Genomic DNA, 21,662 nt, shown 5'->3' with positions numbered 1-21,662 from the left:
GGGCAGGGAGTAGAGGACAGGACACATATGGTTAAATACAAAGTCAACTTGGAAAACAGCTGCCTTTGGCATTCTTCATCTATGTGTAGGTAGCAGGGTAGAGTAATGATCTGGGTTTTGCAATCTAAACATACAGTACCTGAAGATAGATAGCATTCTCCTGTATGCATTTATAATGTAGATCTCCACTCACCTTGGCGTTGTACTGGCCCTCCTTGTAGGTGAAGAAGGAGACCTTGTAGTCCCTCTTGGCCAGAGCTGGTACATCCAGATAGTCCAGGCCCTTCAGCGACACAGTGCTGTCTGGCCTCTCTGGCTTCATGATCTCCACTACAGCACGGAACCTGCACACAGAACAGCTTAACACTGGCAGCTAAGAAAATTGTGGCAATGTATTAGGAGTGTAGTGTGACAGTGGTAGAATCAGTAAGAATCAGATAGACGTCCTGCTAAAGTAGTAGAATGGTGGTACCTCTGAGGTTTGGAGAGCCAGTTCTGGACGGGAACCATCTCAGTGTACTGGGTCTTGGAGGGCATCTCGTGGGTGATGGTGGCTACAGCCTTGGGGGCCTCAGCAGTGCCATGCAGAGTGTAGAGCATGCCTGTCCCATCTGGAAAGGAGAAGAATACAGAGCCCTGGAAGAGGCACAGGAGGACAGTAGGGTCAAGCAACAGAGACAAATCACAGGATGCATCTATAGTACATAATGCAATAATATGCTGTATCATATGAACATACTAAAACTAAAACTAAAATATGTTAATTGTCGGCAACAGTAATAATTTGCCATCCTATTCAAGGTTCTTCACACTACAAATATGCTCAGTCTGTTCTAGAGCCAAGAAAGCGCTGCAGTGAAAGTGTCTCACCAGGTGCTTCTTGCCATCGGCGGTCGTGACCATGGGTTTGTATGTGATCTCGTAGGCCTTGTTCTGCTGGTAGGGCTCAATGATGAAGGAGGGAGGGCCACTCCAGTGCTCCCCCTCCATCACAGGCTTCAGAGTCCAGCGCTGGTTGGTGCGGTTGGACAGGGTCAGTGACTGGATGTGCTGACAGCGCACCTGACACACAAAATGCAACACCTGTGAAGAATGAGACGGGTAGAGAAAGGGGAACAAGCGATAGGGAACAATCATTATTAAACACAGGTCTCATTTTCTATGCAGGTTTTGGGTTTATATTGTGCACATGCGTTGTATTAAAGAGATTTCCAAGCAGCCGTACCTCTTTGGTGACCGGGGGTAGGATACAGGAGCCTGCCAGGGTGAGTTTGATGGGCTTGGCTCCTTCTATAGAGCAGGGCAGGTCATCATATCTCAGCTCATGGCTCAGCTCCACAGGGGAAAAGGTCACCTCAAAAGGCACCTCCATGCCAGGGCAGATGTAGCCTTCTACAGGGGTGATGGAGAAGTCTCTGCCAAACCTCTTCATTTCCCACTGGAACCTGACACAGTCACAAGGATGGATACATCAATACAACGGATGCTAGATAATGGCCATTATTACCTATTGTATAAGTATGTAGCAGTAACATAGCATACGTTTACATTTTTATGACCATCAATAATAGGAGAGCATACAGTATCTAATAAAGTATTCAACTTTATCATTGACTGACATCGGTTCAATTATTTGAATTCCATATTTTTCGGGGGTTTCTGAGCTCAATGCGCAGTTTCTCTACAGAAATCAGATCAAGCCCCAACTGTGTGATGTAATATGGCGTTGAAGTTTCAAACAGGCCAATATTCTACAGAGTTTAGTGCAGAAAACGTGGTAATTAACTACATAATCCATTACGTGCCTACTTGTCCGGTCTGTGTGGGCCCAGAGATGGAGAGATGAGAGAAAAACGTGCGCTCGAGAGGGATAGAGAGCAGTTGCCTCGCAAGGTACACTACATGACCAAAAGTATGTGGACACCTGCTCGTCGAACATCTCATTCCAAAATCATGGGCATTAATATGGAGATGGTCACCAGTTTGCTGCTATAACAGCCTCCACTCTTCTGGGAAGGCTTTCCACTAGATGTTGGAACTTTGCTTCTGGGACTTGCTTCCATTCAGCCACAAGAGCATAAGTGAGGTCGTGCACTGATGTTGGAAGATTAAGCCTGGCTCGCAGTCGGCGTTTCAATTCATCCCAAAGGTGTTCGATGGGGTTGAGGTCAGGGCTCTGTGCAGTTCCTGATTCATCACCCCAGAGAACGAGTTTCCACCGCTCCAGAGTCCAACGGCGGCGAGCTTTACACCATTCCATCCAACACTTGGCATTGCACATGGTCATCTTAGGCTTGTGTGCGGCAGCTCGGCCATGGAAACCCATTTCATAAAGCTCCCAAAGAACAGTTCTTGTGCTGACGTTGTTTTCAGAGGCAGCTTGGAAATCGGTAGTAAGTGTTGCAACTGAGGACAGACTAATTTTACGCACTACGCACTTCAGCACTCGCCGGTCTGGTTCTGTGAGCTTGTGTGGCCTACTACTTCGCGGCTGAGCTGTTGTTGCTTCTAGATGTTTCCACTTCACAATAACAGCCCTTACAGTTGACCGGGGCAGCTCTAGCAGGGCAGAAATTTGACGAACTGACTTGTTGGAAAGGTGGCATTGAGCTCTTCAGTAAGGCCATTCTACTGCCAATGTTTGTCTATGGAGATTGCATGTCTGTGTGCTCGATTTTATACACCTGTCAGAAAGGGGTGTGGCCTAAAACAGCCAAATTCACTAATTTAAAGGGGTGTCCACATACTTTTGTATATATAGTGTATCTCTACCTGAAAATACATGATCTAACTGATTGATAGTTGGTATTCAGCAGTCATATACACTAAGTATACCATTAGTAACACATTCTTAATATTGAGTTGCATTCTCCCATTTGCCCTCGTCAGGGCATGGACTCTACAAGGTGTCGAAAGCATTCCACAGGGATGCTGGCCCATGTTGTGTGTGAAAAACCATCAGCGTTGCAGTTCTTGACACAAACTGGTGTGGCTAGCATCTACTACCTTACCCAATTTAAAGGTACTTAAATCTTTTGTCTTGCCCGTTCACCCTCTGAATGGCACATATATTTGCTCCCGAGTGGCGCAGCAGTCTAAGGCACTGCATCTCAGTGCTAGAGGCGTCCCACCAGGCCCTGGTTTGATTCCAGGCTGTATCACAACTGGCCGTGATTGGGAGTCCCGTAGGGCGGCACACAATTGGCCCAGCGTCCTTAGGGTTTGGCCAGGGTAGGCTGTCATTGTATATAAGAATTTGTTCTTAACTGACTTGCCTAGTTAAATAAAGGTTAAATAAAAATAAAAATAAATATACGCAATCCATATCTCAATTGTCTCAAGGCTTAAAAATCCTTCTTTAACCTGTCTCCTCCCCTTCATTTACACTGATTGAAGTGGATTTAACAAGTGACATCAATAAGGGATCATAACTTTCACCTGGATTCACCTGGTCAGTCTATGTAATGGAAACAGCAGGTGTTCTTCATGTTTTATAAGTATGCCTTATTTACTTAGAAGAACTGTTAAAATAGTGATGTCAGACAGCATAGAAAGAAGCTCTAGAGATGAGATGACTTAGAATGAAATAATAAAGTCATCAAATAAAACAAATGTAATATACACAACTGAAATATTTTATTAAAGTAAAGTAATGTGAATAAATGATGGTTATTAAGTGATAAGCAGTCACTACGATCATGGGACACATTTTTTTAATGCTGTGTTGTTACAGAATTCAACCCAGATAGTGCATAGTGCAAAACTAAAAAGAATAAACCGTGATTGTTTTTTAATAATTGAATCGAAACCGAATGAACCTCAAAAAGCACTAATCACTCAGTATTAATGTCAGGCTACCTGGCTCCGATGTCTCCAGTGTTCTGCATGATGATGCGTCTTGTGACCTTGCAGCGCTGAGCCACAGCTCCAAAGGGCAGGTAGTCCTGGTCTAGCTTGACCTCCACTCCCTGACAGCAGCCCTTCAGTACCAGCAGGGGGCGAACCGTGCCCAGACACTCAAACTGCAGCTCTGACGTGAAGGGAGCCATGCGCTGCCTGGGAGAGAACAGCACCTCCACCAGACAGCGGCCCCCAAACGGCTTCAGGGTCACCTCACCTGGCGGGTTCACTGACAGCACCTACGGTACAGGAGAGGAACACGTCTCATCACACTCACATCTACAATGGCAACCCCATGAAAAGGAACAGTCTTTTTGGCTCAACTGTGTTCTCTTCATCGATTAATTCTGAGCAAAATATACATTAATCTAGCAACTGTAACTGAGAGGGAATAGTGTCAGTGGTGTGGAGGTGGCTGTGAGGCGTACCCTGGAGTCCAGCAGAGTGTGTACAGTAGAGCTGAGTAGCAGGGAGAAAGTTAGAGAGGAGTGGCTGTTGTTCACCAGGGGAATCACCCTCCTGATCTTCTGACCAATCTGCAGAGCCCCCAGATTCACCAGCTTGTGTCTGGGGTCCTCAAAGTCAACCTGGTAGCAGGAAGTTCACAGGGGAGGTATGCATAAAGACACACACAAGCATGAACACACACACACGCAAGCTCCCACACACGCACTCCTCACCTTCATCTCAATGCCTTGACCTAGGATCTCGACCATCTGCTTGGCACAGTCATTGATCTCGAAGACCACTCTTTCATGGTAGCGCATGGCCTCCCGTGGGTAAAAGGTGATGGGCACCTCCATGGACCCACCAGGGGGCAGCACCTCTGGCTGGAAGCCCACCTCCAGGAATGGGGTGTTGGAGAACTGACAATCTAGACTGGAGAGGACAATAACCTGCTATGGCAGCTCCCTCAATGAGAAACACTGATATATAAAGTATGCCTTTCCCTGTAAGTGCAGTGAGGCCTTTTTCATTACATTTCATGTAGGTAGTTTGAGAGGAAATTAAATGGTCTGACAGCGAGCCTGATAATGAAAAAATGCTGTTTTGTTTAGGTTTTGAAGTTGTCGCTCAAACACAGGCAAAGTGCCAGACAACCTGTCAGCTGGTACCTGATCCCTCTCTCTCCCTTGTTGCTTATGATCAGTGTATGTGTGGCTGGCACCATCCCTGCACAGTAGATAAAGCTCATTCCAAAGTTGTGTTTCGAGAAGGAGAAATCCAGACCAGGGGCAACCGCTGAACCCAGGATGGAGCAGCTGAACACAGGCCCGTTCTTAATCTGAAGAGAAGTGAGAGAGAGAAAGAGAGACGGAATCATTTATAGATTGGAATCATACACACAGTAGATATAAGGAGGAAAAGGGAGAGCAATGATGCTAAGATGAGATGCTCACCTTGATGTTGAGGCCCACGTCTTTGAGCACACACTTCTGCAGGGGGAAGAATGTGACAATACAGCGGCTTTGTCTGCCCACCTCAACACTCCCCTTGTCTGTGTCCACCTTTAGGTGGCGCTGCATCTCCGCCGAGCCCCATAACTCATACTGAACATCCAGACTGAACTTCCCCAGGTTGGACACTAAGAAGGTACACAATGTTGTATCACTGAGCTCCACCTGAACAAGGACAAAAAGCAAAAGGAAGAGAACAAAATGTAATTATAAAACTCAAACAGGGCAAAGGGGAGAAAAAGGACCTCTGAATTTGCATGAGTTTTGTACTTCACACAACAAAGGCTTATAAGGGGAGTTCGGTGTATAATTAGCCTTTCTGTCTGAGTCTTAAGCTTTGAAGTGGACATTTCTCACTTGTTTGAAGTCCACCTGATGATAAGAGTTGCCTGGAGACAGCTCGGTGATGCCTCCCTCGGTGCTCTCACACTGCACACAGGCATTCATGCTGTAACCCTCTGCCTTGATGTTCATATTGAGGGGCTGGACCTTCCCCTTCACCTGGACCAGCAGGTTAAAGGTCACCACTCCATCTTGTGTCGGGGTGAAAGACACAAACACAGGGAACCTGCAAGACACCAGGAGAGAGGATGTTTTGTGTCAAGGGTATCACTCTGACAATATAGTAACTATAACTACAGACAGTCCCTCTTAGGCTGATACACCATTCTATTAAATTAGATTCAGTTGTATCACCGATGAAGTTGAGTTACACACCTGTCTTTAGGTGGCACCACCCCCTCCATGGGCTCCAGCTGCAGGCTGTCCAGGAAGGCCTCTGAGTAACGGGACGTTTCCTTAATGAAGAACTGAAAGGGCTGATTCTCTCCATTCAGCAGATACACTGTTTGGTGAGCCTTGTGTCCTACAGAGACATATTCACAGAATTTTTTTTGTCACAACAAATGTTCACAGGTTAAGACTGATGTTGTGTTTAGGATAATGTTATTAAGAATTATCTCATATGATAATGATTCTAGTGCAGTGGGTATTTTCTACCTTAGTTGCTTTATTGCACTTACCCACTAGCAGGTTTCCCAGGTTAAGATGGGCATGGTCCATGTAGACAACAGGCTCACTAGCTGTTCCAACGAGCAGGAAGGGCACAGACAGGTTCTGATCTGGGATCAGGAAGGTCCAGAATGACTCCACTGTATCTGGCTCCTGGGCCTGGAACTCAAAAGATACCTGCAGCGGGAAGAATTAGAGATTTTACAGCTGACATTTTCTCCCAGTAAAATAGTAAAACAGCAGAGAACAGGGTTCGCTGGAGCTGCATTAAAAGCAGTAAGAGTAGCTGACATTTTATCAGTGATCAAGGACCTCAAATTGAAGCACAATATACACAAGCCATACCTCTACTTTTTTCCCAGGCTGAATGGAGTTATTGGGTGTGAGACATTTGAAAGGGGAGGCACCTGCATCCTCACATCTCCAGATAAAGGAGTAAGGCTTGTTGGTGGGGTTTACAATGCTGAACTGCCTGTATGGGGGGAAAAGATACAATGAAATATACTATTCAAAAGTAGTAAACATGTTTTTGGCTTGAGTGATCAAGCTACAACCCACCTAAGGATGGAGGAGCCAATGCCCACAGATCTGAACTCTATGACCCTAGTGTTGGGGTCCAGGGGGGCCCTGGGCAGGGCCCCATGAGGACCACGCAGTTCTGGGTTACGTCTGTTTCCACTGATGTAGTCTGAGTCCTCCAGGTGGAAGTGGCAGTAGGGCAGTAAACTGCGACCACACACCACCATGGTGGGGCTCTGCTCATCTTTCAGGTTTGGGATGCTGTCATAAAACACACACATAAATACAATATTTGAGATGATGAAAGTGCGAAAGCACACATCAAAAATTCGCTCCGCCTTGATTTGTAAGTGTGTGTCTATGTTCCTAGTCCTGACCTGCAGACCAGCCTGGCCTCACACTCTGCTACCTCCAAGGGGGAGAACTTGATCCTGAAGGTCTGGGTGGCTCCAGGGCTGATGATACCCACACTGGGCTCCACGGAGAAGGGTGGCAGGTCTGGGTCACCCAGCATCAGGCATGACACGCTCTCCAAAGAGCTGGCAGGTCTCACCCCTAATCTACTGCTCTGACAGGAGCGAGGGCTAACGTCTGGAAATATAGAGCACAGATCATGTCAGTTACAAGGTCTGCTGATATACAGTACATACAGTATATTGATAGCATATTTTTACATTTTCCCTCAAAACCAGAAGACAGTGTCTGAAAGTTACCTCCATGATCAAAGTTGACACCTTTTCCATATCTGTCCATTAGGACCTGCCATGAGTACTCCAGCTTCACACTGCCTTTGTTCACCATCTGGAGCCTGCACACCATGGGACATGATGAAAATTAGAGGAACTAAAATTACATCATTTGTATTTCTGACTTACATATGAAAGGCACAGAAACCCAAATAGACATTAACTTACTGGAACATTCTGGTCTGATAGAGCAGTGTGTCCTTGAAGCGGATGGTCTCTGCGTTGCAGGTGAACTTAGCATAATCACACACAGCACTGATGCGCAGCTCCGTCTCCCTGAATGACTTCTCTACTACAGAATGGACTGGCTCTGGGTCTGTCTCAATCACCTGGGAACAGACAGGACACACACAATTTAATATTGAGCTCTCTATCAGTGTTTAAATTGAATTGCCTCTCATTCCTTCATGGGTCATTATACACATAAATACAGTGCAAGTAAAGCTTCTGGATAAATGAAATGTGTTTCCATTTTATAAATAGAAAAAAGATCATGAAAGATTCTGCTTTATCCCCGCTGTTTTATGACTGGGCGGTCAGTCACAGATATTTGGGTGACTTCACCTTCTTCTTTGTAGGCTGTTGACTGCCCACTTGTTTTCCAGAGTCGACCCACTTGACGGTCCTGAGGCGGTCGTCCCAGTCTGGCACCTGGTCCACTGGCTGCTGGAACACCACTCTGCACAGCTTACACTTCACAGGCTGGGCGATCAGCACCACGGGCTGCTCTGAACAGAAGGTCACGGTCACCTCCTTGGCACAGCCTGCATGGAGGTGGCCAACCTGGGGGGAGAAGGAGACTTGGGGGCCATCGGCGGGCCACTCGAACCTCAGCACGTTATTGCTGCTCAGGTTGGTCATGGTGAAGGTCTCCTGGTAGGGCCTGGACACGTCACAGTCTCCAAAGAACAGCAGGTCCCCCTTACCTGGGTACAAAATACAAGGGAGGGACACATATTCAACTAAGGGCCTGAAGTAGTGGAAAACATGCACACCTTTGCTGCATCATTCCAAAAAGCTTTGAGGCCTTACCATCTGGTGAGTACTCCTTTTGCTGAGCCTTGCTGTTGATGTTGTCCAGGGAGATGACATCATGGTAGCCCTCCCCCAGCAGCCGCACCACTGTCTCCTCATACTGGTTGTCCACCACTAGGAGGCGCATGTTGGCCTCGAAGCTCTGAGCCACCACGGGACTAAACTCCACCTCAAACTCCGCCTGCTGACCGCCTAACAGCACCAACGAGGCAGTGTGTGACATCTGTCTCTCTAAGGGGAGAGGAAGGATGGATAGGATGAACTTCACGGTTGAAACAATCGTACTGTACAGTGTCTCTACAGTGTCTCTGCTGGTTTTCTCATGGACCAGTTGTATACTGTACCAACCTGTCCCGGCCTCTGCATCTATCTGTGATGAGGAGATGTTGCTGCAGATGGTGTTGGGAGCAGCTCTCAAAGTGAACACCCCCATCTTATCCAGAAGATCAATGTGAATCTGCAAAGCAGTCAAATAATGCCAATGTATAAACAGCACTGTTCCAAAAACGTAATATAAACAGAGGATGTTCTCACCTGAGCGGGTACATTGACATCATTCTTTAGCACCAGGGGCAGGGTCTGGGCCCGGCCCACCAGCAGCCGTTTGAACTGCAGCAGAGGGTGTCCACGGCTGGTCCTCAGGACTGGTCTCAGAATAGTCACACTGGGCAGATTGCCATCACCCATCAGATCAAACACCAACACCTTGGACTTGGCCATGGGTTGTAGACTAGGAAATACAGGAGAGTGAATGATGAGAGAAAAGTTTACCCACACACACAGACACGCACACACAGACACAGACACAGACACAGACACAGACACAGACACACACACACACACACACACACACACACACACACACACACACACACACACACACACACACACACACACACACACACACACACACACACACACACACACGCAAACGGAGGTATGTACCTGGTAGCTCCCTCCAGGGTGGCCTCAAACACAGCATGGTAGGGCTGCATGGTCTGAGGGGCGAAGGTGATGATGGCAAAGGCATGAGAGTGACTGGGTATAGAAAGCCTGCCAGGCGTCAACTCAAACACCTCCGTGCTACGCACTGATATCTGTAACAGACAAACAGTCACTGTTCGCCCTGCTGCCTTACAGCCTACAAACACAATCAATCTCTGTTTCATAAACATGTTCATCAGAAAACCACCCATACCTTCGTAAGGACAGGTTTAACTGCGAGGCTCAGCTCGCAGGGCACCTTGCCGTTGTTGGTGAGGCGGAAGCGGGCTTTGGCCGGGCGACCCACCAGAACATTATTGAAAACAAATTTGTTCTCATCCTGGATATAGATGCCCATGGAATCACGGAATTGCTCACAGTACAACATGGTGCTGGTCTTGCAGATACGGTGCTCCTCAAAAATAGAGGCAATGTCTTTGTATGCAATCCCTGTAGAAAAAAACAGACATTTGGAAAGTGAGTCCCAATTTCAACATAAGCACTCAGGGCCAGGGGTAACGTTACATCACATTTCCTTCTCAACCATTGCTAACTCATATACACACCTGACATGCAGACTTCAGCTACAAGCCGGTAGGGGATACCGCCTGGATTGTCTGAGGGGTCTCGGTCAGTGATGTCCAGGGCCAGGCACTCCTGCCAGCGTCCTGCCTGCTCTGCCACACAGTCTACCGTGACCACCTGATGAGCGCCCGGCGCCAGGGTACCAAAACCAGGCACCAATGAGAACACGCCCATGGTGAAACGGGCCTGCACACCGGGGAAGAGAGGGAGGCATGGGGATGGGGCAGTGGTGGATTATGGATCCATATTCAAATGTTTATCTTCATTAAGGTCATTTACATCTGCTGAAGTTAGTTTCTAGGTATGTTGTAATACGAGGAGGAACTCTTACCAGAGTGGACATGCCCATGTCCTTCTGGATGGATTCAGTTCGCCGCACTTTGTTTCCAGTGAGGGGTTTAGCAGAGTGGTTCTCACGTGATGTTCTCTTCCCCACAATGCTGCAGTGAGACATAAAGAGGCATTCCATGACTTTGGGTTATACAGAGAAAGTGCTAAAATAGAGGAAGTATTAGGAGTGAGATACAGTAAGGTTAGAGTTCATAGTGGTGGTCATACCCTCTCCTCTGGGCAGGCTGTGGCAGGTCTTTACACAACCTGCTGATGTTGAAGCGGATCTCAAAGTCTCCTTTGTTCTCTATGGTGAAGGTTTGTGTCTTGCGGCAGCCGTAGACTAGTGGGCCAAAGTTAATGTCACTGGAGGGCATGATGTTGTATTTCGAGAAGAGGGACTGGACTGAAACTTTGATGGGAATGATGGCAATGGTCTCTCCACCCTCTGCAATATTTGGCTCAATCACCTTTGAGAAAAAGCAAGACACCTGTAAGGCACCAGTGGATACTGAGACTGAAACAGCACACTACTGAAACTCTTCACAAGTTTTATTGGTTGAGTCTACTAACTTGACAGCGCAGAATTGGTTGCTCTCGGATGGACACCTCCTTGTTGTGGCGGAACACAAACTGGACGCATGTGGGCCGGTCGTTGGGGTTGAGGGAGCCCTTCTGTGGGGTGATGGTGAAGATCTGGTTCAGGTCTGGCACGGCTGGGTCTGTGGCCTCCAGGATAAACCTGGGAAAGTGGAGGCAAAGGGAGGGCTGGTGGATAATGTGCTTAATATGGTAAAAAAAATGACATGATTAGCAGTTAGCTTTAGAATAGTGTATGTTTATTGATACTCACTTGAAAGCTATCTCATATTTGCCCTTGTTTTTCATGTTCACAGAAAGCTTGACCTCCTCAGATACTTTGATGGTTCCAAAGTCTAGACCGCCGTCAGCCCCTAAAAAACAAACACACGTATGGTAGATCAAGGGAAACACCATTCATTTCCCTTTCACAAACAGGAAAAGGAATTCATCCAAATCAAAGGGAGCTGGTAAAATGATGCATGTGTGAAAGAAACAAGCATATCTGTCTGTGAGAACTCCTGTAAAGACCTTTAGGGAAGGTGATGTCCAGAGCCACGTCGTAGGCCTCAGCAAGGATCTGAATGTTCTCTGTATGGACAATACCCAGGATGTTCTCCACATCGGACACCTAATATACACAGCAACACACAGACAGAAAGTCACACAACAACATGAGATAAACAGGAATAATGCAACATGATGATACCAATCATCAAATTAATTATCACCCAGTACTGTACCTCGAGGCGAATGGCTCTCTTCAGGTTTATGGGCTTCATGGCTCTGAAATGCATCTGCAAGCAGAACTCAGAGTGTGGCAGGATGATGCCCTGGTCCTGAGACACACTGAACTCATCCCCCAGCACCTCCAGCCCACTCAGCCTCCAGGCTGCAGGCAGCAGCGTGTTGTTACGCAGGCACAGATTCCTTGTGTCCTTCCTGAGATTCACAACCAGCACAGGGAGAATGGAGTATAGTGGCGAAAGGAAAATCAACAGAAAACTACCATGACAAAAACAAATTCCTCTACTTTGAAAATGACACGTTAAAAAGCATGACAGTAGTTCTGTACAATGTGGACTACAGCATTAATTAATTCCCTGACCTGTGCAGTAGAATCTTATCAAAATGCAGCTGCTTGCGTTCGATCTCGAGCTCGGGCCGGACCCCGCGACAGGAGAAGCGGAAGATGGCTGGCTCTGGGTTCTCTTTAATACAGCACACCACACTGTCCTCTATCTGCCCCGGGCTCGTAGGGTATGCCCACACTGTCAGCTCCTGCAAGGGCACAACATGGATAAGTGGTACTCTGTGATTACCATACAAAGTCTCATAACAAAATGTGGTTATTACAGTTGTATACTGATAACATGAAAAATGTATGGATGTGAAACTGTTCATTGATAATATTAGTGACAATGACACCTTCCTGGTATGTTTGACTACATTCAACTATGTTATGAGTAGTTCTGATTGGCTACTTGTTTCTCGTTGGGCTTGAGGGTCATGTTGGGAGGGTCCAATAGGTAGGTGGTAGCCTTGGTGTCATGCTGGAAGCAGAAGTGAATCTCAGCATCCAGTGGGGAGTTATTGTGTATCACCAGCCTTTCCATGTTCTCTGGATACTTCCTCTCTTTATACCTATGGCGCAGACAGGTAACACACAGACATACATCACACATGTTGTCCTCTATGGAGTTACAGTGAATAAACTCACAGAGTAGGTAGTGGAAAATAATCCTCTTACCTATCTCTGGTCTTCCCACAGAGCAGCGGGCCAAACTCATAGAGGCCAGAGCGGATGATGTAGGTCTTCTGCAGAACCTCATCAGACTGAAGGACCCTCTTACTGTGGGCAAACACCATCCTGGGAGAGACCAAATGACACACACTCAACACATCATTTACAGTGATAATAAAACATATATATCTATAATAAAACTTAGAACAGCTCTGACAAAATTTAGTTAAAGGCCCAGAGCAGTCAAAAATGTGATTTTCATGTGTTTTTTATATATATATATTTCCACACAATGAGGTTGGAATAATACTGTGAAATTGTGAAAATTATGATAATTCCCTTTTAGTGTAAGAGCTGTTTGAAAAGACAGCCTGAAATTTCAGCATGTTTCAGTGGGATGGAGTTTTGGCGTCTGGTGACATCACCAGGCAGTAAATTAGCTAATAGACCAATAAGAAAGAGAGTTCCAAACCTCTCTGCCAATAACAACTAGTTTTCCATTTTACCCTCCCACTCAGACCACTCCCAGACAGTCCTAGCAAAATTCTTATGTGAGAAATTGATCTTTGCTAAGCTATTTTTGTTTCTTTTTTACCATTTTAATTGAAAACTATCACAGTAAGATACTTAATTGTTACTCTGGCATTGTTTGTTATTGAGATAAAAACAGCTGCATTGGAAAAGCTGCAATATGTAACTTTTTGGGTGACCTGACCAAATTCACATAGACATGTGTGTTATAGATCTCTCATTCTAATTGAAAGCAAGTCTAAGAAGTGCTAGATCTTTTCTATGTGTGCTATTTCTATGCTCCCCATTCTTAAGATTTGGTTTTTAGTCTTTTACTGTCGGTTTTGTACACCAGCTTCAACCATCTGAAAATACAATATTTTTGGTTTATGGAAAATATATTTCACACCGGTTTAGATAGTAAAATGATTCTCTATACTATACTTGCTTGTTTTGTCACATAAACTGAAATTAGGCTAACTATTAGCAACCAGGAAATGGGGCAACTTCTGCATAGTGCATCTTTAAGTATAGAAATTGGTTCTATTTCACAAATGTCTTCTAGAAACAAATAACAATACTCACTTTACATCTTTGCTGATGGATGGATATGCACAGATGCCCCTACAGTACATTTCGTACCGTCTCTTTGTACCCAACAACTCAAAGTTCAGTGTTTGGTCAAACTTGCCAGGCAATTGGGAGTGGAACCAGATCTTCAGCGTCACCTCTCCATTGGGTGGGACATTCCAGCGGAATGTGGTGAGCCTATAGAAAACAACACATTTAAGTCACATTTATGCACATTAGTGTATATTCTTATGTAGTGTATAGATGATCTCACCGCTGGTTGCGGTCCTGCTGGGACTCCTGTTGGCAATGCTCAGTGTCAGATAAGGGAGTCACAGCGTTGAGAGGAGGGGAGCGAGAGTCATTGGACCTGGCCCCCTTTTTGGCTGGGGTGCGTCTCTTGTCTTTCTGACTCTCTCTGCCTGTGTCTGCCTTCTTCCCCCGTCCTTTGGTAGGGGTCACCACTTCTTCCTGTAAGACCCATTCAGTTAGACCCGACTATGATGAATAGCTTAATTAATTAAACCAAGAGAGGCTGCAGTGGCTCGCAGGTCTGTGTACCCACATCCATACCCACATGCAAATTTGTGAGCAAAACATTTAAGCAGTTTTAGAGTTAATTTCCTGCAATTCTACACATTCTTCCATGGAACGTAAAGAAGATTCAGCAATTTCATAACACATTTCTTGCAATTCTACACATTCTGCCATAGGGTGGAGAGAAATGTTTGCTGTTTTTAATATGATATCTAAGTGAGAGTAACTGACAAAATCAATGGGGAGTCCCCCGGGCGGTAATTCAACCATTAATAAGTTTAGATAGCTGGCCGCTATACTTACATACCAATCTAAAAATAATTAGCTGACATGGGCAAATTGAGTGACTGTAAGTGACTGACATAAGAGAACAACTGCTGATGCACAACCAAATTTTGAAATTGCACCTTGTGTATTCTACTATTCTAACTCTCAACAGTAAGTTGAGATCCCTACTGAGTTGGGCCGCCAGTTGTCCATCCCTGCTCTTGACATAGTGTTATTACTGTATCATCAATGGTGTTTTTTAAAGTGAGCAAGAAGTTTAAAAAAATAAACGAGTGAATATGGTGGCAATAGTGGTTTGATGTGTGAGGTTATGCTATTTTCCATGGAGGACCAATTATACCTTGACTGAGCCTTGAGCTTCAGCCTCCATGTCTGTATCCTTCTTCTCCCCTGTTGGATCCTCTGGAACTGAGGGCACCATGAAGGTGAAGCAACTAGTGATCTGCTGTGCACTGGGCACAGGCCTCTTCTTAGGGTAGGGGATGACAGAGAAGATAGTGGAGGGGGGGATAGGAGGGCCCTTGGGTCCCAGCCCTAAACCATCCAACACCTGAGGAACAGAGTAAGTTGACATCATCTAAAGCTTTTTTTTTATCAAAGATCATCATAGGGATAAAATATAAAATGAAGGGAGAGTATTACTGCAAGTATCTACTGTACCTCTTCAAGAGGGGGCAGTTTGTTGCTCTTCAGGATCTCTATTCCGCTAAGATAGTCCCTCCCGGTAACAGAAAGGAGGATGTGGGGCACAGTCTCAGGTGCAGCCTCCCTGTCCCCTCCCTCAGACCCCTCCACTACTAGAAGGGCCTGGCTAGGGGCTGGAGACACCAGCTTCACATCGGTGGCATCTGCCTTCAACTTCTCCTTCTCCAAGCGCTCCTTCTCCTTCTCCACCTTCTCCTTCTCCCGCTCTTTCTTGGTCTTCTTGCCGGAGGGGGCCTGTCTCTCAGGGACTACTTCCTCTGGCTCCTGGATGTTGTCTTCAGAGAACAGGGGCTGGAGGAGTTGACCCTGGGCTCGGTCCCAGAACTGTAGGATGTGGAGAAGCTGGGGCTGGCTCTGCTCATAGAGCCTGAACCGAGACAGCAGCAGTCGGTCACCCTCACTAGACTACAGGGAACAGAAGGAGTAGAGGAGTTTCAATTACAGGCCAGTTAAACAGCTATTAAATATGTTTTATTAATATGGGTGTCAGCTATTGTTTAAACAATATGAGGTACAATTGTAAAAGGAGGAAAGGAACTAGTTCATATTCAAAATATGTTTGTCACGTAATGGCTGTGCGTTCTTATGCTTCACTTGGTATTTATGAGGGTAACATACCAGCTCTCTCTCTGGGTCCTCGTTTGGTAATGGAGACTCATCCTGACCCCCTGCCTTGCCTTCTTTTGGCTTCTTCTTCTTGGGTCCCTCCTCTGGTTCCCTAGTGCTCTCTGTGGGAGAGTCTTTATACTCCTTGCCGTCAGCACAGGAGGACATTTTTCTCCCATCTTTCACCGGCTGGTCCAGTTTTGTCTCTGAGCGTAGGGCACTTGCAGACTGTCAGTGTAAAGTGGAAATAAGGGAGGAACACATTAAGAAATGTCATTTATTATGCTACCACTTCTCCTATGCACTGCAATGAGCACCATGTGATGCAGCTTTTTTTAAAGACATTTTTATTAGTTCTAAATAGGACAATCAACAATTACAGAAATACTATTACCCCCCCCCCCCAACTCAAAGATAAAGACAAAAACATAACAATCAAACATTAACAACAGAAAAAAGTCCTCACATTTCCAATAATAAAAATAAATAGCGATTATAATATGTAGTCACAGATAATGCTGATTACACTTCAGCTATAGCCAATATTCACACAAAATAATAGAGAATATACAGATATACAGTTCCAATGCTTCTATAATACCGTGTGACACAGTTGGCTGATCTGACGAAACACTGACCTGCTTTCCTCCAAGCTGACTCTTCTTCCCTGATGAGTCGTCCTTGGCAGGCTCCTTCTTGCCTTTCTTGTTTTTCTTTTTCATCTCCTCTTCTTCTCTCACTCTCTCTAGCTCCTCTTGTTGTCTCCTCTCCTCCTGTTCCCTTTCTGCCCGCTCTTGTTCCCTTTCACATTTACATACATTAACATTAGCTTAAACTCTACAATTACATACATAATTATTCACATTCCAGTCTGGTTAAACCATTCTCTCTAAGTCAGACACATTGCTATACCTAATATGTGCATAAGCATTTTTCATCCAATACCTGCGCTTTCGTTCTCTCAGTGCCACAAGGTGTCTGAGATCGATGCTCTCTTTCTCCTCCTCTGGCAGGGCATCATACTCCTCCTCATCCATTTCTTGCAAGCGCAGCTTCTCCTTCTCAGCGTGCTCTCTCTGTAAGACCTCTGTGACGGAAGGAGTGTTATTACCAGTCACCGTAGTAATTACCTCAAACTATTGTTTAGTTTAGCACAGCTCCCAGCTCCTTTGGCCTAGCTTGTCCTTACCCTCTGCCTCTCTCTGTGCCCTCTCCTTGGCCTTGAAGGCATAGTAGTTGTTGGAGAGATTGACCATGTAGATGAAGGATCTGTTGTTGAAGGCCTTGAGGATGATCTGAAGGGTGCTGCTGGGGGAGAGGCTGTACAGCGTTTCCAGCCCATCCATCACAACACCCCGGTGACAGTCACTCAGCTGCCAGGAGACAACACATACATCCCATTCATCATCAACACTCTCAAGGATCACACATGAGATTCATTGAGGGTCCATCCCAGACTAAGGACTGGGAGGCCCATATAGGCTCTGTGTCTCTCAGTACTGTATGTCACCTGCAGTCTCTCTGAGAGGATGTCCACTAGCAGTTGGTCTGGTAGCAGGCAGCTCATCAGGCCCAGCTCTCCCACCTGGCTCACACTGATGCTGAGCTGCCGGTGGATAGGGCCACCACCCTGCACAGAAAGCAAGCACTAATAAGAGGCATTACAAACTATGTCCTAGCTTTGATATAGTAATACACATTATTGTGATGATCAGGGTACCATTGAGGGGGCGGTGGGCTGTGATCCGTCGATCCTCTTCCCTCCCACAACACTGTTCTTGTTACGTGTAGAGATGGAAGAGGCTGGAGCTTTGGGGTCAATGACTTGACTGCCCTCAGCTGTGTGTTTGGCTACAGCCTCCACACTCAGAGTACCAGCACCCTGACCAGCAGGCCCCATCACCTCCACCACAGCCTGGGCTGTACACACACACACACACAAACATTACACCTACAGTTAGACAATTACAAACAAAGCATATAGCCTAGTTCGTCCACAGATAGTTTACTGTTAGGCTTTAATGCAATAAATGACCATTTGTTTGATACAGTTATCATTGGCCGAGAGAGTGAGACACACCAAAAACATCCTATCCATCAAGCTGAGACTCACCAGCCTCCTCCACCCTCTTCTGAGCATGCTCCATAGCAGCCTTGGCACACAGCTCTCGGGCCCGCAGGCCAGCAGAGGTCATCCCTGAGGACAGTGCCTCCAGCACTACAGCATCAATGTTCAGACACGCTGCACCATAGTATTTGGCCAGAGTCACTGCTGTGCCTGTTTTACCTGCACAGAGATATGTGCAAATGGTTGAAAGAAAAAACTGAGTGTTGAAAGTGTTGAAATCTTTTGGTGGATGTGCCACTCTTTACCTGAGAGGGGAGCCCCATGCACAATGATTGCGATGCCCCGGCGGTTTCGTGCAGCCTGGCCCTCAGGTGACAGGTCAATGCCCATGTGGCGTGCAATAGCTCTGGACACTGGGTTGACCTCCAGGTCCCCCACACTGGCAGTCCTGCTTTCCACTGTGTCTTTGATCAGGTCTGTGACAGAATGCAACATGATACCTGCTGTCTTTGATCTCTATAACTTTTACAGTGTCTGAGGTATCCTGTGGCAAAGTTGTGTACTGTGAGCAGTGTGAGAGCTGTTCAGCTATTCTGTCTGTTTCTTCAAGGTAATCTGTACTGTTCTGAGTGTTGTGATGTTAATGTTATATATTTGGTCTTGTTCAGTACCTCCACATGGAGTCCCATCCTTGGAGGGAGCTGCCTCTTTCTCCTCCTCCACGAGTCGTTCTGGAAGGGGTGGGGTGGCTAGCTCCTCCTCCTGCTCTCCCTTGTCCCCTGCCTCAGATGCCTCCTCATCTTTAGGGTAGCTAGCCTTGGACTCTGGGAAACCAGACAAAGCTCTGCGTCAGTGAGAACTTCCATTACAGATGATCCCAGATCAAATCAAAGCTTACACTGTAGCTCAAACTATGCCCTTTACACAGTAAGTCCCAGATCTCACCCCTATGGATTATACATGACCTCTAAATAAGTAAGCCATCAGTAAATATTAATCTACTGCTCTGCAGAGGCTCCCATTTTGTAGATATGTCTTATCCATCCTGATAAGAGATAATTGAACAGTCTGGTTGCAGAATGAGAGTGTGGTTCCACTGCAGAGCAGACCTACCATCCTCCTCTTCACAGTTATGTTCATTGTAATAGTCGATTATCTCAGGAGGTAGTGACTCTCCTGGGGCGCGTGGGGGCAACAGCAGGACGTTCTGGACATCATAGCCCTTCATCATACGCAGAATCTTAAGAAAGAGGGAGAAATTAAATCCAAACATTCTTTTTTAGTTCTTGAAAGGTACGAAAACAGAAACGGAACAAAGGAGATAACTTAATGAGTTAAAAGAACCACGTCTTCCAGAGTGCACCATTAGAGGCAGTCAATTGATTTCACCTTATCTTCCTCCAGGTATTTCTTGTCAAACTCCAGGGAGTAGAACTCAATGGGAAAGGGGCAGGGGTTCCGTACGATCACTTCAGCCTCCTCTCCAGCACTGAATGGCAGGGTGGGTCCCAGCTCCAGCACAGAGGAGGAGAACTCCAGCTGGGGCTCCTCTCCCTGCCCCTGGGCCAGCAGCAACATCCTCTGGGTGCTTTGGGCCACTGACACCACCAGCCTCTGGCTGTACGCCCTCTATGGCGAACAACACAGCCAAGATGACAGTTACAGTACATCCCAAGGAAGCAACCAGACACCATCTGCAGCCCAGCCAACAGTCTCTCTCGCAGTAATCCCTGTGGTGTGTCTTTCCCGGACTCTAGAACATTACTTAGACCAACAAGTCATGTACTGTAGAGGCTTCACCAAGCTTTTAGTTTAGTTCAGCTAATCTCCATGAGACACCATCAAGACTCTAAGGCAGCAGACCTGTCATTGGGGTGTGTGTGGTGTGTGTGTATCTGATGGAGGAGATCCATACTGTAGCAGAGAGAGATAATGCCCTCTGTGAGTCTAGTCTCTTATCTGTATCTCCCAGCTCAACCTGACTCCATCATTCATGAGAAAGATGAGCTCTGGAAATATTGTGCAAATGTGAACATGCAGTGTTAACAGAACAGACAAGAGACAGAGACAGGGTCAAACTGTTTCTGTCATTATGAGAGAACAGTGTTCCTTGTAGTCATGACAGCTTAAATATATTGAAATGTTATGGGCCCCTGGTCTTCCTTACCCCCTCGGCTGGGCTGAATTTGACCTGGACGTTGACTCTATCTCCAGGATACAGCACGCCTGTTGAAGGTAGCATTTCAAATACCACTGGAGGAGGACACTGTTCCAATCTGGCCTTCCGTCTCAGGTGGAGGGGGACATGTTTGTCAATCTACACACAGGCCATAGACACATATTCCTTGAGTTTTTAACAATTATTAACAGGTCATAAATAACAGAGATACAATATCTATACCCTAGACTAATTAGAGAATCCCAAATTAATAACTATGTGGATAACTTCATTACTGAAGAGGAATATATGTATCATGATGTCGGTATGTTCTGTAATACTAGGACGTCTTATTGGTAAAGATAAAGCCCAAAATATGAATGAGATGAGCTTGACTGCCCCTCATTAGACTCAGTGTGGGGCCTGGGGTCTATAATTATCCTCTGAAGACACAGGACAAGAAGAAAAATGAGCCAAAGCCTTGCAGCTAATGCCCTTAATATCCCATTTTAAAAGCTTTAATCCATCATAAAACACGAGATAATGAACAAAAATGCACTTAGTTAGCTATTTGTGTTAACGGTAACAGCACATCATTTAGGTTAAACACACTCTATTTGAAGGTCATGTTCTTTTTTACTCTACAGTGTTGCTGCCTACCGTTTGACTTATCCTGCAGTCAAATGACCAAATCGCCCTCTAGTGGCCTCACAGGTGGAATGTTTTTAATATGTTGTATTCATAAAATACAACGCTGAAAATCCGATGTTTCTATTTAAACGGTTTTGTTACATTTCAGTATTCTGTGATGTATATAAAGTGTAATATTGGGATGCAAACTCAAAATGTAACACATTTCAACTCTGTATCTAACATGGTACTTGTCTGCTTTTTCTAAGTCCATAACCATGTGTGTGAGGTGTATACTTTTGCTTCAAATTAGATTTTAAGACTACCAAGAAACACTCTGTGTGACCCTGATTTAGCCCACTGCAGTAAAAGGTTCAAAAGCACAAGTATCTAAAATAGCAGGAGGCAATAGAGTACAGTATATTGGTGCATAAGTTGGGTAGTGTACCTTCTTCCTGGGCCGTTGCTCCTCTGCGATGCTCCACTCACAGGGGACAGGCTCGGGGTTGAACAGCTGGACGGTGGTTACCTGACACAGCCCACACTGGATGCTGTCAAACTGCAGCGTATCCGTGGAGACTGTGAGGGAGGGCATGGTAACTACGGCACACAGATGGACCTGCACTACAGGGCCCCCAACCACCTGGTAATCACAACACACAGCATAATGACACCATGGCACATTCAGCCTGTTTGACTT

At 46.0% G+C, this 21,662-nt stretch overlaps 1 protein-coding gene across 2 annotated transcripts in view; it reads right to left on the bottom strand.

Annotated features, from left to right (window-relative positions):
• hydin (HYDIN axonemal central pair apparatus protein) overlaps nt 1-21,662 on the bottom strand; it is a 66,757-nt gene that overhangs the window by 1,655 nt on the left and 43,440 nt on the right. Inside the window, exons 33-82 of one of the 2 annotated variants that reach the window (XM_035798611.2) lie at nt 21,411-21,605; nt 20,342-20,491; nt 19,564-19,803; nt 19,288-19,414; nt 18,846-18,998; nt 18,480-18,650; nt 18,220-18,393; nt 17,827-18,026; nt 17,617-17,754; nt 17,296-17,479; nt 17,052-17,193; nt 16,745-16,907; nt 16,119-16,334; nt 15,456-15,905; nt 15,136-15,345; nt 14,245-14,441; nt 13,986-14,168; nt 12,897-13,016; nt 12,631-12,790; nt 12,255-12,427; nt 11,890-12,088; nt 11,678-11,777; nt 11,421-11,520; nt 11,141-11,309; nt 10,796-11,037; nt 10,569-10,677; nt 10,219-10,423; nt 9,867-10,102; nt 9,614-9,765; nt 9,203-9,398; nt 9,017-9,125; nt 8,666-8,899; nt 8,198-8,559; nt 7,802-7,962; nt 7,601-7,695; nt 7,265-7,478; nt 6,927-7,148; nt 6,714-6,840; nt 6,380-6,545; nt 6,075-6,222; nt 5,715-5,925; nt 5,301-5,522; nt 5,016-5,185; nt 4,581-4,779; nt 4,329-4,487; nt 3,859-4,139; nt 1,226-1,445; nt 871-1,083; nt 473-636; nt 194-344 (exon numbers count right to left, since the gene is read on the bottom strand). In XM_035798611.2, the coding sequence (XP_035654504.1) occupies nt 194-344; nt 473-636; nt 871-1,083; nt 1,226-1,445; nt 3,859-4,139; nt 4,329-4,487; nt 4,581-4,779; nt 5,016-5,185; nt 5,301-5,522; nt 5,715-5,925; nt 6,075-6,222; nt 6,380-6,545; nt 6,714-6,840; nt 6,927-7,148; nt 7,265-7,478; nt 7,601-7,695; nt 7,802-7,962; nt 8,198-8,559; nt 8,666-8,899; nt 9,017-9,125; nt 9,203-9,398; nt 9,614-9,765; nt 9,867-10,102; nt 10,219-10,423; nt 10,569-10,677; nt 10,796-11,037; nt 11,141-11,309; nt 11,421-11,520; nt 11,678-11,777; nt 11,890-12,088; nt 12,255-12,427; nt 12,631-12,790; nt 12,897-13,016; nt 13,986-14,168; nt 14,245-14,441; nt 15,136-15,345; nt 15,456-15,905; nt 16,119-16,334; nt 16,745-16,907; nt 17,052-17,193; nt 17,296-17,479; nt 17,617-17,754; nt 17,827-18,026; nt 18,220-18,393; nt 18,480-18,650; nt 18,846-18,998; nt 19,288-19,414; nt 19,564-19,803; nt 20,342-20,491; nt 21,411-21,605 (9,282 nt within the window). The remainder of the gene's footprint in view (nt 1-193; nt 345-472; nt 637-870; nt 1,084-1,225; nt 1,446-3,858; nt 4,140-4,328; nt 4,488-4,580; nt 4,780-5,015; nt 5,186-5,300; nt 5,523-5,714; nt 5,926-6,074; nt 6,223-6,379; nt 6,546-6,713; nt 6,841-6,926; nt 7,149-7,264; nt 7,479-7,600; nt 7,696-7,801; nt 7,963-8,197; nt 8,560-8,665; nt 8,900-9,016; nt 9,126-9,202; nt 9,399-9,613; nt 9,766-9,866; nt 10,103-10,218; nt 10,424-10,568; nt 10,678-10,795; nt 11,038-11,140; nt 11,310-11,420; nt 11,521-11,677; nt 11,778-11,889; nt 12,089-12,254; nt 12,428-12,630; nt 12,791-12,896; nt 13,017-13,985; nt 14,169-14,244; nt 14,442-15,135; nt 15,346-15,455; nt 15,906-16,118; nt 16,335-16,744; nt 16,908-17,051; nt 17,194-17,295; nt 17,480-17,616; nt 17,755-17,826; nt 18,027-18,219; nt 18,394-18,479; nt 18,651-18,845; nt 18,999-19,287; nt 19,415-19,563; nt 19,804-20,341; nt 20,492-21,410; nt 21,606-21,662) is intronic. The other variant, XM_035798612.2, reaches the window with a different exon arrangement.

This window comes from Oncorhynchus keta, chromosome 22 (genome assembly GCF_023373465.1).
Source record: "Oncorhynchus keta strain PuntledgeMale-10-30-2019 chromosome 22, Oket_V2, whole genome shotgun sequence".
In the NCBI taxonomy this organism is placed as follows: Eukaryota; Metazoa; Chordata; class Actinopteri; order Salmoniformes; family Salmonidae; genus Oncorhynchus; species Oncorhynchus keta.
This window is presented reverse-complemented; position numbering and strand designations above follow the sequence as displayed.